General features: G+C 49.8%; 1 protein-coding gene across 2 annotated transcripts in view; it reads left to right on the top strand.

Moving 5' to 3' along the window:
• PLXDC1 (plexin domain containing 1) overlaps nt 1-16,455 on the top strand; it is a 60,005-nt gene that overhangs the window by 9,637 nt on the left and 33,913 nt on the right. For both annotated transcript variants that reach the window (XM_074319668.1, XM_074319669.1), the window contains exons 3-5: nt 15,198-15,341; nt 15,618-15,687; nt 16,325-16,447. In XM_074319668.1, coding sequence (XP_074175769.1) covers nt 15,198-15,341; nt 15,618-15,687; nt 16,325-16,447 — 337 coding nt within the window. The remainder of the gene's footprint in view (nt 1-15,197; nt 15,342-15,617; nt 15,688-16,324; nt 16,448-16,455) is intronic.

Here is a 16,455-nt window from a genome sequence, read left to right as displayed (position 1 = left end):
ATGAAGATTTGCTTTTATATACTCCCCTGAGCATCAGTTTACTTTCTCAATATGGTTGTTAAATCCATGTGCTCTATTTTATATCATTATGATCATGTAAATATTGTTCACCACGAATCCAAGCAGGGTGATAATGTCGTTTACTTTCTTATATAATTTTTATTTTTCTTGGATCCTTGCCCTTCTACACACTTGCTTAGTTTTCTGCACTGAATACAGCTATATATCCTTACACCCCTATTGGCCTTGTTTAAAAAAGAGACAACGGACCCAACATGGAGTCACTGGTGCTAAGCCCACGGCACAAAATCCAAGACTCAATCCCTAACTTAATTACAGTTTCAACTTCTCCCAGGAGGAGAATCTTAAAGCAGTCAATCTGGAATTACCTGGTCCGCACTAGTGAGGTCATCTGCCTGATAGACCCTTATCCCCTGACAGAAGGTGACTTTGCCACAAAGAATCTACTCTTTGCTAGAAACTTCCTGCTATCTGCTAGATGGGATGCTGCCTGATTCATGAATTGTTCAGTAGAGCCAATGAGAGCTTTAAAATTTACTCAGTTGAATTTTGTGTTTAACAGCCTGAAATACTAGAATTTTCGGTGTAGTTAAACCTGTCAGTTCTTTTTTTCCTTCCCCTGGAAACCTGTCTGTTTTCGTCCTGCTCCAACCTGAACTGGCTGCGTGCCTGCCTGCCCCGCAATCACCCTGCCACCTCCCTCTCCTTCGTCATCGAACCCCTGTTTTGGGTGTCCTGTTCTCTTGACCCTATGTCTTCTCTTTCCTACTTCTCCTCCTTGCTTGTTTAACTTCCTGAGGAGTGGTTACATAGGAGAAAAAATGCTTTTGAGAGCTTGCGTGACTGAAGATGACTTTATTCTATCCTCACACTTGATTAATGATTTGGTTGAATATAGAATTCTAGGTTAAAAATAAGTCTCCTTCAGGAGTTTGTGGGCACCTCACCATTGTCTTCTGGCTTCCAATGTCACTTTTGAGAGGTTTGATGTCATTTGTATGCCCCATCTTTGTGTATACCTGTCCCCACCCTCTCTACCTCTGGGAGCTTTTGGGGTGTTCCCTGTAACCCCTGAGAATGAGGGCCTTGCTCTGGCTCTTCTCTCACCACACTGGGCTTTTGATGAACTGTTTCAACCTACAGACGTATGTTAGTCAGCTCTGGAAAGTCTTCCTCTTTTATTTCTTTGATAATCTTCTCCCTACCATATTGTCTTCTTTCTACAATTCCCCTTGATTTGATGTCCATCTCTGGGCGTAATCCTCGAACTTTCTTCTCTCTTCTGTTGTGCATACGTCCCTTTTGCATTTTTTGTTGTCTATTTTTTAGTTTGCTCGTTATTGTTCCACTTTCTGGGAGATTTCCTCAATCTTATTTATTTATTTATTTATTTACTTATTTATTTATTTATTTTTATCATGTTTGTTGCTGTTTATTGAAAGGAAGAACCAGAAGATAAGAATGAAAAGACTAAGAAGCAGCAGAATCAGGAACAGAAATACAAAAAGAAGAAAGGGAGGGAAAGAAGTGTAGGGAGGAAAGGCAGATGTGAGTGGGGGGTGGAGAGCGCAGAAAGGTCCAATCTTATTTTCTTAATGTTACAGATTTTTTTCTCCTACTATCACACTTTTAATTTCCAAGAGCTCTCTATTATTTTCTGATTATTTCTTTTCTTAAAAAAGTCTCCTGTTCTTGTGCCATAGATGTAATATCTTCTCTCTAAAGATATTTTAAAAAGGTAAGTATTTTTTCCTACTCTCTGTAGCACTCCTCTCTCCCTCCTTCCCTTCCTTCCTTTCTTTTTTTCTTTTTCTCTCTCTTTCTTTTTCTTTCTCTTTCTCACTTTTCTTCTTTTAGTGGGGGATTGTGTAAAGCAGGGGCACTTGCACAGGAGTGGGCAGGGTGAAGGAAGACAACAAGAGATGGTGAAGCACTTTGGGAATAGTAACAGCACGGCACAGCGAAGACGGCTACAGTTGAACTGGCAGGGAGGGTGGTTATCCAAACCCATAGGAGCTGTGACTGCCTCTGCAGGAGGGACTGCTGGACAAGAGCTGTAGCAATAGGGGTGGGAGACGACCAGTGCCAGCCTGCAGCCTGATAGGGAGGGGGCAGGCTAATAAGTGCTCTGAACTCTCTTCCTTTCTGCACCTGACTTTTCCTTTTACCTCAGGCTCCGACATGGCTTGGCACCAGTACTGATCCTGTCTTTATCTAAAGTGTTGATATTTTGTTCATCATGGAATTTTTTTGCATTAATTTTGATTTTTAACAACATGGCATTAAAATATTCTCCATCTTGATGACTGAGTTTGTTGGTGCCACCTTAGATGTGGCACCTGAGGTCGGTGCCTTGCTTGCCTCACCCTAATCCTGGCCCTGAGGTAGAACCTGACCTCACACGCGCGCAGCCCCACTCACTTCCCACGCTGCTCTGTCTTCTTCATCCTGCACAGCCCAGGAGCTATGGTGGGATGGTGAAGTGGCAGGCCAGGGCAAGAGAGGTCCCCTGAGTAAGGGGACACCTGGAGGCTCACTGTCTCCTTTCCTACCTTCCCTTCCCAGCTGTGTCGAGCCATCGGTTAAAGAACTAATACTTGCTTTGGGCCAGACACCATGGCCAGAGAGCCACGTCCTAGTCTGTGCAGAGAGGACCTTGCAGAAAAGAGCCACAGAGACGTGGACTTCTGGAAGCAATTGTCCGTGGGCGTTCAGAAAGGGCAATGGGATCGTTAAGAGCCAGCACAGATTCAATCACCCCAGCATTAAAAAACAACACAAATGCTTGGGCTCCACCCTGGCCTGGCTGGTTCAGAGGCATTGGAGACGGATGCTGGGCCTTTGTTCCTCTAAAAACTCCCCCGTGTGATTCTGATGGTCACCTACCGTAGGTGTTGGGACTTCTGACATGTAACACTTCAAACCAATTTCAGATCAGTTACTAGGTTGACCACTGGGACATGGGGCTTTCTCAGGCGCTTGTACTTGACCACAAGGCTTCCACCATTTTGGGGGCTTGGTGGCTCCCTCAGTAGCCACACATTGAGTCCACGTGGAGGAGCAAAGCCACCCCGGCAGGAGGGGCCCCTCTGATTATGTGAGGGGCTGTGCCAGGTCTGCCAGGAAGATAGAAGGCTCAGACTTTCAGATCAGACTTCTGCCTTAGCCGGAAGTGAGTTCAGATGTCAGGTCGGGAAGTAGAAGACCCCCTCTTCAGGCTGAATAACACCTAGTTGCCTTCCCATCAGATAAAACGACCGGGATAAATACCATGTTTCCCCGAAAATAAGACCTAACCGGAAAATAAGCCCTAGCATGATTTTTCAGGATGACATCCCCTGAACATAAGCCCTAATGCGTCTTTTGGAGCAAACCTGAATGTAAGACCCAGTCTTATTTTCAGGAAAACACGGTATAAATCCTGGCATTTCGGTTTAAACTAAGGTGGGAGAGCTGTGGCTTAGCAGCAGTTCAGAAGGAAAAGACTTAGAGTTTCTCACTGCCTGTGGGCTGGGGATGAGTCAGGAGTGAGAAGTGGCTGCCAAGAACGGAGGAGGCAAAGCGGGCTGTGTTAATGGAAACCCATGGAAATCCATGGAAACCCTGGGACCAGGGCTGGGGCTCTGGGGATCCTGCGGGGTATTTCTCAGCCTGACCACAGCTGTGGGGCTTGTGCCTCCTTTTTAGATGGTTATCTGGAAACCAGAGTGGTTCAGAATGGTTGAAGGAGTTTGGAGTAGTTAGCCTGGTATAGAGAAGTCTCTAGATGTGGCTGTTTTCTAATAGCTGCAGGGCTGCGACTGGGGTAGAGAAAAACAGACACTTTTTCTCCATAGCACTTACTCCTTCCTGCACTGAAGTCTCTATTTATTTTGTTTATATTTCCTGTCCTCCCACTGGAACCCAAGTGCCATGAGACCCGAGACGGTTGTATTACTCTGTTGCCAGAGCCTGGCACACAGTGGGAGCTCCTCTTTGAAGGAACAAAGGAAGTAAGGATTTTTCATCCCCAGAGCCCTCGGAAGAGGGTTGTTGAAGAGAAGAGGTTGTGCCTGGGGTGCGTCATTGCATTCAGTGGCCTCTAAGGACCCCAATTGTGGGGACAGAGTCCCAGAGAGCAGTATCCAGGCTCTTGGCCTCACGTGGAAAGGTGCTGGCTCGGTTATTAGGTGGCCATCAGCTGTTACCTGTTAGCCATTAGCCACTGATATAACAGCCGTGGCTACGCTGGGGGGTTAGTTTGTTGGTTGGCAGAGAAGCAGACAGTGGATTGCGGCTAGCAAGTGCGGTTAGCAAGCACAGATGGCGGATTGCGGATCGAGTGGATCCTACTTCCTACGTCTCGCCCCGCCGCCAGCGAGACTGGGGTGCAGGAAGACCCCTCACTGGGGTACTGGCAGATGTTTGCTTTGTGTCTCAACAAGTCGCCATCGAGAATATAGTGGGATGAACGCCCTATCCATGGCTCCATTGTTGTTTCTTTTTGGCCTCACCATATCCTGCGTTCTTGTGCAGGGAGCGGGAGCTGCAGGACACCAACTCTGACTTTTGGGTTCCCCCACACCTAAGAGAATGTCAGTGCTTATATACGTGTGTGCATACCTGTAACCCACATGGTCTCGTGTCTGAGTTCTCAGAAGGGCCTGTGCCCCCTTCCCTACCTTTCCTTGAACCTGTGACACCTTGCACTGAGCAGTTGTCAGCAGGGGGCGCTGGTCAGCGGGGGACACTGCTGATCCCCGCCTTCAGTATAGCCAGACCTCAGTACCACCCCCACTCACCCCAAGCTAAGTGCCCACCCCGACCTGGATGGGCGGCCTTGTCCCTGTAGGAGCTCAGCAAAGGGACCCGGAGCCGCCTGCTTCTTCCCTGGTCAAGCATTTCTGAGAACTGTGTTCTCTTTGGCTGAAGGAAACCCCACCTAGACAATAGCCTGGTGACAAAGAGCTGAGCAAGAGAGAAGTGGCAGGAAGGAGACATGTCAACAAGTTTAAATTGGTCTGTTTTCACAAGTTTTCTTGGGTCTCAATAGGAAAACATTTCCATATTACAGCCTGGTCCATGCCTGTGCTCTGGGGCCATTTGAAGGGCCAAGAGCCTGGCAAGTGGGCTTTTGTTCTCTTTGTATCCCTCATATCTACCCCAGTGCCCCCTCATCTCTTCCTTCATTGTTCCTCAGCACACCCTTTGGGCCGTGGCTTCCTTTCTGGGTTCAGACCATGTGGCCCAGCTCTCTAAACTCAGCCCCTCTGCCCAGCCCCTTCTTCCCAGCCCCCCTGCTCAGCTCCTCACCTCAATGCTTCTTCCAGCTCAGACTCTCTTGCTCTGAGGCCTTGAAGCATCCAGTCTGCACTCCCGGGTGAGCTGGCAGCTCCAAGGCCCCTGGCCAGAGCAATCTCCTTGGGGCTGATTCTTACGCCCACTGTAAAAGCACATCCCATAGGAAGAGGACTCTGGTCTGGACTCAAGCTTTCCAGAGGTTTCCCACCAAGACCAACCCCGAGGTCTTGAAACCCTGGGAATTTTTGTGGAGGGAGTGGGATGTGGGTTGGGGGAAACCATAATGCTAAGTCAGAGGCCCTGGGAGGTGCTACAGTTTTCTTCTCTGACCGGCTGGGAGCGGGAGGCCTGGACATAGGCTCTCGTCCAGCCTGGGAATTTCCAGATCCCAGTCCAAGGTTTCCTTGGTTCTGTGGTTCAGGTCTGGAGCTAGGGTTTGGGAGGAGCCAAGTTTAAGGACATTCAGATTTGGAGGTTTCCCTATAGTAGAATAGGTTCACTCTGCCATCCCCGTCTTCCCTGGCCCGGCTTGCATGAAGTCCTCTCCTCGGTCTCCACCGTGGCAGGCCCAGGAACGCAGAGGGACCTTGCACTGGGGCAGACACCATGTCGTCCCAGATGGTGGAGCAGTGAGAGGAACAAGTAAGTACAATTCCTGCCTGGTTTCTACAACCTCTCAAAGGAGGCAGTTCCCAAAAGGAGACATCCAGAAGGCCCCCTCCCCAAATCTAAGGGCCTATGGGAGACAGGACAGATAGACTCGTAGCACAGACACACGAAGAGCAAGCAGTGCTCATCGAAGACCCCCACCACGCCAGTGCCCTCCGGGGAAGGGATGAGGTGAGGGGGCCGCACGGGAAGACTTCTGGGTGTACAGTGCGAGGTGGGTGGAGAGAGGGGCAAGTTGTGAGTCAAATTTTGACGAGAGAGAGGATGAGAGATTTTGTGAGAAGAAAGGAGGTAGGAGGTGGACTCCAGATGTCTAGTCTCCAGCGCTGTGGAAAGTCTGGTGGTCCTGACCCCTGAACTTGGCCCTGGCATATACCAGCTGCATGACCTTGGGCTAGACACCTAACCCCTCAGTTAATGCACCTGACATGGCAAGCTTCTTCAAGCCCCCGCTAGCTTCAAATTTCCCAAATGGGGTGGTAAATAGTGACCTCACAGGATTGAGATTTAAGAGCAAAATTAAAGGGACCTGATGGGTTCTTAGTTCCTGCCTCTGCTCTGTGCTCAGCGCTCAGAAGTCCATCTCCCACGTAGGTCCCTCTTGTTGACCCTTTCCCTTGGGCAAGTTTCTTTCTTTCTCTCTTCCTCCCTTCCTTCCTTCCTTCCTTCCTTCCTTCCTTCCTTCCTTCCTTCCTTCCTTCCTTCCTTCTTGTTGAGGTGAGGGTCACATGACATAAAATTAACCACTTTAAAGTGAAGTGTATTTAACACACCATGTTGTGCAACCATGATCTTTGTCTAGTTCCAAAACATTGTCATCACCCCAAAAGGAAATGCTTATGCAATTGCTCCCCGTTTTCCTCTCTTCAGCCGCTGGCAGCGACCAATCTGTGTTCTGTTTCTATGTTCTTATTTTACCTATTCTAAATGTTTCATATGTAAATGAAATCATACAATATATGACCTTTTGTATCTGAGTTTGTTCACCTAGCATAATGTTTTGTTTTTTTCTAAGATTTTATTGGGGAAGGGGAACGGGACTTTATTGGGGAACAGTGTGTACTTCCAGGACTTTTTTCCAAGTCAAGTTGTTGTCCTTTCAGTCTTAGTTGTGGAGGGCGCAGCTCAGCTCCAGGTCCAGTTGCCGTTGCTAGTTGCAGGGGGCGGAGCCCACCATCCCTTGCAGGAGCCCAACCAGCAACCTTGTGGTTGAGAGGATGCGCTCCAACCAACTGAGCCATCCGGGAGCTCAGGGGCAGCTCAGCTCAAGAGCTCAAGGTGCCGTGTTCAATCTTAGTTGCAGGGGGCGCTGCCCACCATCCCTTGCGGGACTCGAGGAATTGAACTGGCAACCTTGTGGCTGAGAGCCCACTGGCCCATATGGGATTCGAACCAGCAGCCTTCGGAGTTGGGAGCACGGAGCTCCAACCACCTGAGCCACCAGGCCGGCCCCTAGCATAATGTTTTTGATGCTCATTCATTTTATGGCTGAATAATATTCCGTTGTATAGATATACTGTAATTTGTTTATCCAATTATTTGTTGATAGACATTTGGGTTGTTTCCACCTTTTAGCTATTGTGAATAATGCTGCTATGAACACATGTACATGTATTTGTTTGAATACCTGTTTTCAACTATTTGGGATATATACCTAGGAGTGGAATTGCTGGTCATATGGTAATCTATGTTTAACTTTCTGAGAACGGCCAAACTGTTTTCCACAGTAGCTGAATCATTTTACATTCCCATCAGCAGTGTATGAGGGTTCCAGTTTCTCCACATCCTTGCTAGCACTGGTTATTTTCCTTTTTTTTTGTTAAATTACAGCATCCTAGTGCTATGAAATGGTATCTCATTGCGGTTTTGCTTAGTGTTTCCTTAACGACTTATGATGTTGAGCATCTTTTCATGTGCTTCTTGGCCATTTGTGTATCTTCTTTGGAGAAATGTCTAAGTCTGTTGCCCATTTTTTCCATTGCCCACTTTTTTTGTTTGTTTTCTTTTCTTCCATTGCCCATTTTTAAAATTGGGTTGTTTGTCTTTTTGTCTTGGCAAATTTCATAATCCCTCTGAGCCCATTTCTTCATTGTTAAATGGGGATGCTATTGTCTAAGTGTCGCTGCAAAGGTCTTCTATAGGAATCTATATAAAGGAAGGGCCTGGCACAGGGTAGGAAATGATAAACACTAGCTGCCTCTGAATTAGGTCTGGTCTAGGGTGACCAACCATCTCAGTGTTCACAGGGTGGGCTTAGTTTTATCATTACATGTTCAGCATCCTGGGAAATCCCAGTACGAGGCAGACCAGGACAGCTGGCCACCCTACTATGGCCCCAGGTATAGTAGACTTTTATATCCTTGCCACATCATCATTCTAAACCTCAGTTTCCTCCTCTGTGAGGTGGAACTGAGAATGCCTCACAGAGTTGTTATAAAAATCAGTCAAGCTAATTGGTTGACAAGGTTAACCAGAAAGGTCTGAGAAAAAAGGGGCAGGCGTTCCCCCCACCCCTAGATCATACCTGAAAGTACAAAAATAGGATTCCAGCCACAAAAGAGGATTTCCTGGCCTTGAAGCCTTAGGTGTGACTCTTCCTAGCCTCATTGCTCCTCAGAGTTTGGTGGGAAACCAGAAAGGCAGAGGTCAGGCCCCTCAGACCTGCAGAATCAGAATCTGATTCCCAAATGGTTTGTGTCCACATTGAAGTGTGAGAAGCACTGCTTTGTGCCAAAGGCTTTGAAGCAGGAGAAATAATCCAGGATATGAAAATGCATCCATAAATTCATCACAGCACTATTTGTGAGAGCATAAAAATTGGAAGCTACCTAAAGGCCCAATATTAGGGAAATAGTTAAGAAAATTGTGGGTGCTCTTCTGAGTAGGGAGCCACGAAGCCATAATAAATGATGGTTACAAGATATGTTCAACATCAAAAACGGCTTTAGATGAAACTGCTTTCATGAAATGTGACCAAAGTAGCTCACATACCTGGCTTTTCAGCAGAATGATAATCAAGGGAAATTATATACGTATGAAAAAGACTAGAAAGAAATAAGCCAAATGGGACCAGATAAAGGATGGGGGAGGCCTGCTTCTGTTTTCGTGTTTCCTGGTTGTCCTGATTCTCTCTGGTTATATGATGTATATTGATGCCATCAAAAGCTCTAATTGGCTGAGATGCCTCCAAAAGCCCACATGTTGAATCAATGCCAGGGCAAAATGATTCTTCTATTTCCATGAAGTGTTGGGGGCATGGAGAAATGCTTTGTCCAGAAAGCCAGTCCACACACCCTGTTTCCAAGCCTGGTCCAACCCCCACTTCCACGGCCTGCTTAGGTCAGCCTCATCCACCCTGATACCTCTTTACCCCAAACCCTCGGTGCCCATGCAAGTACCCCTTTGTCTAGCCTGGGTTCCTCCCTTTCCGGGGTGAGACCTGCTTTCTGTACTTCTGTGATGATAAGTATTCAGTGTGGGTTTGTTTCAATCTGATGCTCGAATACTTCCAGAGGGCAGATGGCGGTTATTGTGTGGATACATGAGCAAAGAAAGTAGTAACAACAGGTAACGTTAAAGGAGCCCTGCCTGAGTGTAGGCCTCATTCTGTGGCCTTGCGTTTAACTCTCCCAACTACCCCAGGAGGCAGGTATTTCTAATACTACCTTGGAACAGAGAGATAAAGTGCTTACCCAAGGTCACACAGCTTAAATGAGTGGCAAAGCCAGGACAAGAACTTAGGTCTTTCTGTCTTTGGAGTCTGAGCGTTTAACCACTGTGTCCTCATGGACAAAAATGAGTGACATGTTGGTCCAGACAAAGGGTGCTTTTAGACCAGCACTTTACCAAGTTCATTGTGCAAGAGAATCTCCTAGAGAGCTTGTTCACATGCAATTTTGATCCAGAAGGTTTGGGGTTAGGCCCAGGATTCTGCATTTCTCACAGGCTCTCAGGTGTCGCAGATGCTGCTGGGGTCCACTTTGAGTAGCAAGGATCTAGAAAACATTCCTATTGGTCCTGTAAGTCCTCATGGAATGGTGGAGGCAGGAGATGGGATGCTCCCACCCCAGGAATCCCGTCAGCACTCCTGGGTTGGATCCAGCTGCCTGGAGCGCCATCCTGACATGCCTGGCCAGCTAGGCCTTTCCAGCAGGCCCTACAGGGTGCCCTTGGTTGCCTGCCCTGGCATTTCCACCTGCCAGTTGGCTGGCAGGTGATGGGCCGATGGTGACAGCTTAGCCGGAGTTCCTGTCCAGAAACGTCTTGAGCTCAGCCAAGGTAAATGCTACCCCGCTGTCAGAAATGAAGTGCTGGCAGGCTCCGGGCATGAATAATTGAGGCAGAAGAGACATTGTAATAGCAGACGTTTAGGATGGAGCTGGGGATGGCTTTGAGCAGGCAGCCTCCACAGTTAAGACCTTTATCTGGAAAGGTCCAACAAAATCAGCATCATAGCTCGCACTTATCAAACACCTACTGTGGACCCAGCACTGAGCTAAGAGCTTTCCATTGATATGTTTTGTCTAATCCTTTCACAAACTCTGAGAAAAAGGTTACTGATGGAACGGACACTCAGAGAGGAGAGTAATGCTTGGCACCAACTCTGATGTAGTGGAGCCAGTTTTTGAACTTGGGTCTATCTGATGCTACAGCCCCTGCACTTGATCCTAGAGCGATGGTTTTCAGATTGCACTCCATGGGAACCCTAAGGTTTCCCGCAGGTGCTTCCCGGACTGCTCTGAGAGGGAAGGCGTGGAGAAGGAAGTAGCACAGCAGGCTGGGCTCTAGACCCTTCTCTTTCCTTCCCCCAGAGTGGCCTTACTTTGATGTGATTTACGTATTGAACTTCCATGGAGATTAATTGGAAGAAAGGATTTCATGGCCAAAAATATTTGAAACCTACATCATGCTGCCTCCCCAAATGAATGGGGTTTATCGAATAGGGTTTCTTGCATGCATTTCGAGGAAATATGGTTCCCTTTGGTGGATTTGCCAAGTGGTCTGGCTTGTGCTACATTTTCTGACCCTCTGTAATGTCATGACACCCCATCACAGCGCCTAGCCTCCAGTCCACAGTGCCTGGAGGGCTGCCCTCTGGGGTAACGTGACTGCTCCACAAATAGCAGGTCAGATGCAGTGACAGGCTGTTAATTGAGTGAATTTCTCAGAGAAGTTGACAGGCAAGCACGGCCTCTAAATCCTTTTTCAGAGATATAGCTATATGGATTATTGTGAAAAAGCCCTAAGACTGACTGGCCTGAGGCGGCCGCTTAGGACCTTGTATTAATTAGGATACAGATTCAGCTATTGTAATGAATGCCCAGCTGATGAGGCAGTTAGACCTGAGAGAAGTTTATTCTTTTCTCATATGTAATAGCGTGAGCATAACTAGGCAGGGGTTGATGTAGTGTCTCCATGGCACTGGGGACCCAGGTTCCTTCTATAGCATGTGCCTTCCATGTTGTGGTCCAAGATAGCTGTGTCAGCTCCCAGCATCCCATCTGCATCCCAGCCAATGGAAACTAAGCAAGGTGAGGGCTGCTCATTCCCACTGAGGGCAATCATTTTGCTTGTCTTCCATTGGGCAGACGTAGTCATGTAGCCTCACCCAGCTGAAAGGAGGGCTGGGAAACATAGTCTAGCTGGGTGGTGATGTGCTTAACTAAAATTGGGGGGTTCTGCTACTAAAGAAAGAAGGGGAGATGAATGCGACACGGTCCCTGAGCTCTATGCTCCATGAAGAACCCACGCTGGTTCTTCTGATTTTAACCAATGACTGATAAGTGGCCCAAGTTGCCCTCCAGTGGGGCAGTTACTTAAAGACCTGGGAAACAGCGGACAGAGGAAAAGTCACTGTCTTTGAGTGAGACTGACCTGGTTTCAGATAGGTATGTGGGCCTCAGTTTCCTCACTTATAAAATGGGTCTAATTTTAGTACTCACCTCCCAGGGTTGTCCTGTAGTGATGCATTTGAAAGGCCTAGTGCAAATGTCACAGCTCTGCCAATGCCGGCTGCCCTTCTCTTTCCTCCCATTCTCCCGGGCCTCTCCTCCCAACTCTTACAGACTTTGTTCCTGGCTCTGCCCAGGAGTGGCCCCAGCTCCAAATTGTCCCTTCCTCTCAAGGCTGCAGTTTGGCCTCACTCATCACCACGGAGCCTCTTCAGGCCAGGGCTCTAATAGATACAGCTCCTGGCCTGGCTGTCCTGGGGATAACCAAAGTCACCTTGCACCCAGGAGAGGTGGTCTGTTGGGGCTTGTTTGGGACTGTGGTAGATTCTGCATTGTGTTACCCCCTCAGGCAGTTCCCCTGGCAGGCAGGCTGCACTTGGCACTTTTAAGGCCTGAAGCAGAGCCTCAGCCTCGCTCACCTGGCTTGAGCAGGGGTCCACATGTGCCAAGGCCCCCGCTCTCCTAGGGATCTGCTGACTCACTGGAGAGAATCTCTGCCTAGGAGTTAGAGCAGCAGCTCCTGGAGTTTCTGATTATTCTGAGTCAGTATAGCTGAAGACTTTTTGTCAGTTAAGAGGTGCCATGGGAGCGTTTCTAGGGAACTCCAAGAGTGAGATGATTCTGCTCACGGATCCCCCAATGCTGGGAGGAGGCACCCAGCCCGCCTCCTCAGGGGAGCAGCTCTGGCTGGGCCAGTGGTCTGGTTTCTTTCATGGGAAGCAGAGGACTCAGCAACGGGCTGGTGATACGCGTCCCCACTCACCCCACCCTTTGAATCTTGGTGAGGCAGCAAGAGACAGGTCAGCATGTTTGGGTTTCACAACTGTGAAGCATGGCTTCTGTCCAGGGCCCTCATTTCCAATGCGTGAGGGTTTGGAGAACGCTCTCACCAGGTGAGTCCCAAGAAGCAGGTGATGGAAACCTGACCTTTCTCCCAGCCTGCAAGCAGCCATTTTATTTTTATTTTTATTTATTATTTTTATTTTTGCAAGCAGCTGTTTTAAACACAGGCCTGCTCAGGTTCCTAGGGGGGAGCTGTATTCAGTTGACTCCCACCGTACCCAACAGCTCCTGTTCCCTGTTAGTTGCTGTACTGCTGTGTTTGGTAACGCCAGGATGCATGGTGGTAGCAATCGGACAAAGGATGGGCAGTCCTTCAAAAACTATGCTTTCAAACTCTGAAAGAGCATTCATTCATTAACATATTCTCCAAATAAGCACATACTCTGGCTGAAACACCATAGATAAAGGCTGACCTTATCTGTGGGGAACTTATAGGAGAGATGGAGACCCAGGAGGAAACAACATGGCATCTGATCCCCTGGGGAGTCTGGTGAGAGGCAGAAGCAGAAGGGGCTGTTTTCTTGATGGAGGCTGTAAACTCTGGGCATCAGCACAGCTGTTTTCGTGCCACGAGCAGAGTGGGGAGCAGTGCTTCCTCCTCTGGGCATCTTCTGGGACCCCAGGGTGGGTGACGGTGGCAGCAATGGTAGACAGCATCCTTGCTGTGGGCACTTGCCTTCACCCCAGGGTGGGTAGCATCGGGGTGGCCCCCTCAGGTAGCTTCCTGAGGAAAACCAGAAATCCAGCAAGGGTGGGCTCATGTAAGTTTCAGAAATGGTACACACATCCCTTGAGGGCTCCCACGGAGGGTGGGGGCCATTGCAGGGGGTGGAGGTCCTCCACAGGCAGGTAGGGGGAGAAGATAAAAGAAAAGGTGAAGTTTCAGCTGAGCATTGAAGGAGCAGGAATCCGCCAAGGGGAGAAGACAAGGAAAGTCATTCCAGGCGGGAGGGTCAGCATGTGCAAAGGCGTGAGTGACCACGGGGGGCCTGAGACATCAGGGTGGTGGGTGGAGACACAAGCATGCACAGGGGACATAGAGAAGGCAAGAGAAGTAAAACTGGAGAAGGTGGAGCTGGCTCGTGAGGAGGGGACCTCGCATGCCAGGCTGAGGTTTGGGTTTTGTCACGAGGGCAGTGGGAGCCCCAGCTCTTTGTGAGCCAAGTGCTATGGTCTTGGACGTGGGTGAGCTTTGTGTGATAGATGTGAAACCAGGCAGTAGGAGCAGTATGCAGTCTACTCCCGCCCAACATGTTTCTTCTGCGCATCTTCTCCCAGCTCTGCCCAGATTCTCAGAGTGTGTCACTTGTCAGAAGAACAGTCTGCCTCCTGGCAGGTGGGGAGAGCAGGCATCTTGTCCCTGCTCATGCTGGGCCCAGGGCGAGGGCTGGCTGGGCAGCTGGCAGGTTGGCAGGGAGAACATGGTCTGCTCTGCTGTGTCTGCAGCCACTGCTGCTGGACAGCTTGATTGATGACCTACGATGCCCAGCGCTCCTCGCGGGTCAGCAGCACCATCTCGGCGGCAGCGGCCAAGTGAACCTGCCTCTTTGCTCCATTCCTCCTACCGCTGGCGCCCCCTGGACGGGCTGAGATGCTATGACATCGCCCCCTCTCCTGGCTCTACCCTTTCTGCCAACCATTTTCTGGCCTTCTTTAAATCCTGGCCCTAAATGCTCCTGTGCAGGAGGGGTTTTACAGGATTAACACCCAGCCTGCTGTGTTCTGGCTTGTTCTTTATTTTATCCCCATTGGGCACGTAGTAGAGGTTAGAAATATATCTTGCAGGAATCTTTGCTGCTTCTCCCCGCTTTCTCAACCCTCTGGCGACTGTATATGGGCCCTGTATCATCTCTCTGCTTGAAGGTCTGCATCTGTGCATTCTGTTTGCATAAGTCCCACCTCCTCCATCAGACTAGCAACTCCCCAAGATCAAGGGTCTGCCTCCATCTTTAGCCTGGAAGCTTCTAAGATCCTAAGTTTTTTTTCTTTTTCCTCTAATAGGGTACTCCCCAGAGCAGGAACTATGTCTCCCCCTCAGTCTGGGAGCTCCCTGAAGACAAGGGCTCTGTTTGGGGCTTCCCTGTCTGTTTCTCTCTGGTACCCCAAGCCAAGCTCTGCCTTGGGCATGCTCCACGGGGACGCAGGGTCTGCAGGAAAAGCCTCCTGCCCTGTCTGGAAATGGCAGGGTTGATCGGGGTACAGCAGGTGTGGATTAGGCTGGGCCAGAGCTGTAGGGGCATGACTGGGGTGAGGTACTGAGCTGTCTGCGGCCAAGGGAAGCCCAGGGGCTCCCAGGCCTAAGCCAGCCTTCTGGACCACAGGCCCAGGTCCCTGGGAAAGCCATGACTTCTTGTATCTAGAAGTCTGGGTGCAGGGGGAGGTATAGAGGGTGGTTCTTGGCATGCCTCATGCCTCTGTCTTCCGTGGCGACAGGAGGACAACCACAGCTACTATGTGTCACGTCTGTATGGCCCCAGCGAGCCCCGCAGCCGGGAGCTCTGGGTGGATGTGGCCGAGGCCAACCAGAGCCAAGTGAAGATCCACAGAATCCTGTCTAACACCCACCGGCAGGCTTCGGTGAGTGCCCCAGTTTCTGGCAGCACCCTGGGCTGGGAGGCTGGGGGCCAGCCTGGGCAGTGTGCATGGCTATGGCCTAAGATCTGTGATCTGGGAGGTGCTTTCCAGGGGATCACGGGTGGCTTGGCCAGAGTTGGGGTGCCCACCTCTGCCAGTAGTCCTGGCAGCCTTGGATATGCCTTCCCCTCACCCTGTTCTGACAAGCATGGCCAATGTTGGTGCCCAGCCCCCTGGCCTGCAGCTTGTCCGGTGCTGACTCTCTCCCATCCCCTGCAGAGAGTGGTCTTGTCCTTTGATTTCCCTTTCTACGGGCATCCTCTGCGACAGATCACCATAGCAACCGGAGGTAAGGCTGTGTCCATGGGGTTGGGGGAGGGTTTGGAGATCTCAGCCAGAACTTCGGGGAGCTACCTGAGGAGGTTCAGTGGAGATAGGGTTAGAGGTAGGGCTGTGTGGATGGACTGGGGAGAGACCCACATTTGCCTTTTGGGAGTCCACTCTGAGGAGGGAGATCAGTGAGTGTGACGAAATACCTCCTTCATATTAGCTGACGTGTTCGTGTGTGTGTGTGTGTGTAGGTCCCTCTGGGCCAGCTCAGGCCAGTGTGGACTGAGTCTAGACTCAGTGTGTCTCTGAGCCTATGAATGAGAAGGAAAGGGAAACTGCATTGAGAGCTTGGTTCCCGGGACCAGGCTCCCTGTTGCTATTAGGAACCCATCTTTGATTCCTGTGTACTTCCCCAGGGGGAGGGCGAGGTGGGAATTTGTGCCCACCTGAGAGTCAGGGAGAGCCTTCTCTGCTTGGGGACCCTTTTGCTCCATGTGTGCCTGACCTGAGCCCAGCAGTTGGGGATGGGGGCAGAGACCTAAGGCTTGCTTCCAGCTATGTCTGCACTGCTCCTTCCTGCCCTTGGGGGGAAAACCCAAGGAAGCAACTGCTCTGGGCCCTCTCTGATGATTCGTCTGCCCTTCTCCCCATCCCAGGCTTCATCTTCACTGGTGACGTGATCCATCGGATGCTCACAGCTACTCAGTATGTGGCCCCTCTGATGGCCAACTTCAACCCTGGCTACTCCAACAATTCCACAGTTGCTTACTTTGACAATGGTGAGACC

Source organism: Rhinolophus sinicus, linkage group LG15 (genome assembly GCF_036562045.2).
Source record: "Rhinolophus sinicus isolate RSC01 linkage group LG15, ASM3656204v1, whole genome shotgun sequence".
Taxonomy (NCBI): domain Eukaryota; kingdom Metazoa; phylum Chordata; class Mammalia; order Chiroptera; family Rhinolophidae; genus Rhinolophus; species Rhinolophus sinicus.
Note: the sequence above shows the minus strand (reverse complement) of the source record. Positions and strands in the feature narration are given on the sequence as shown.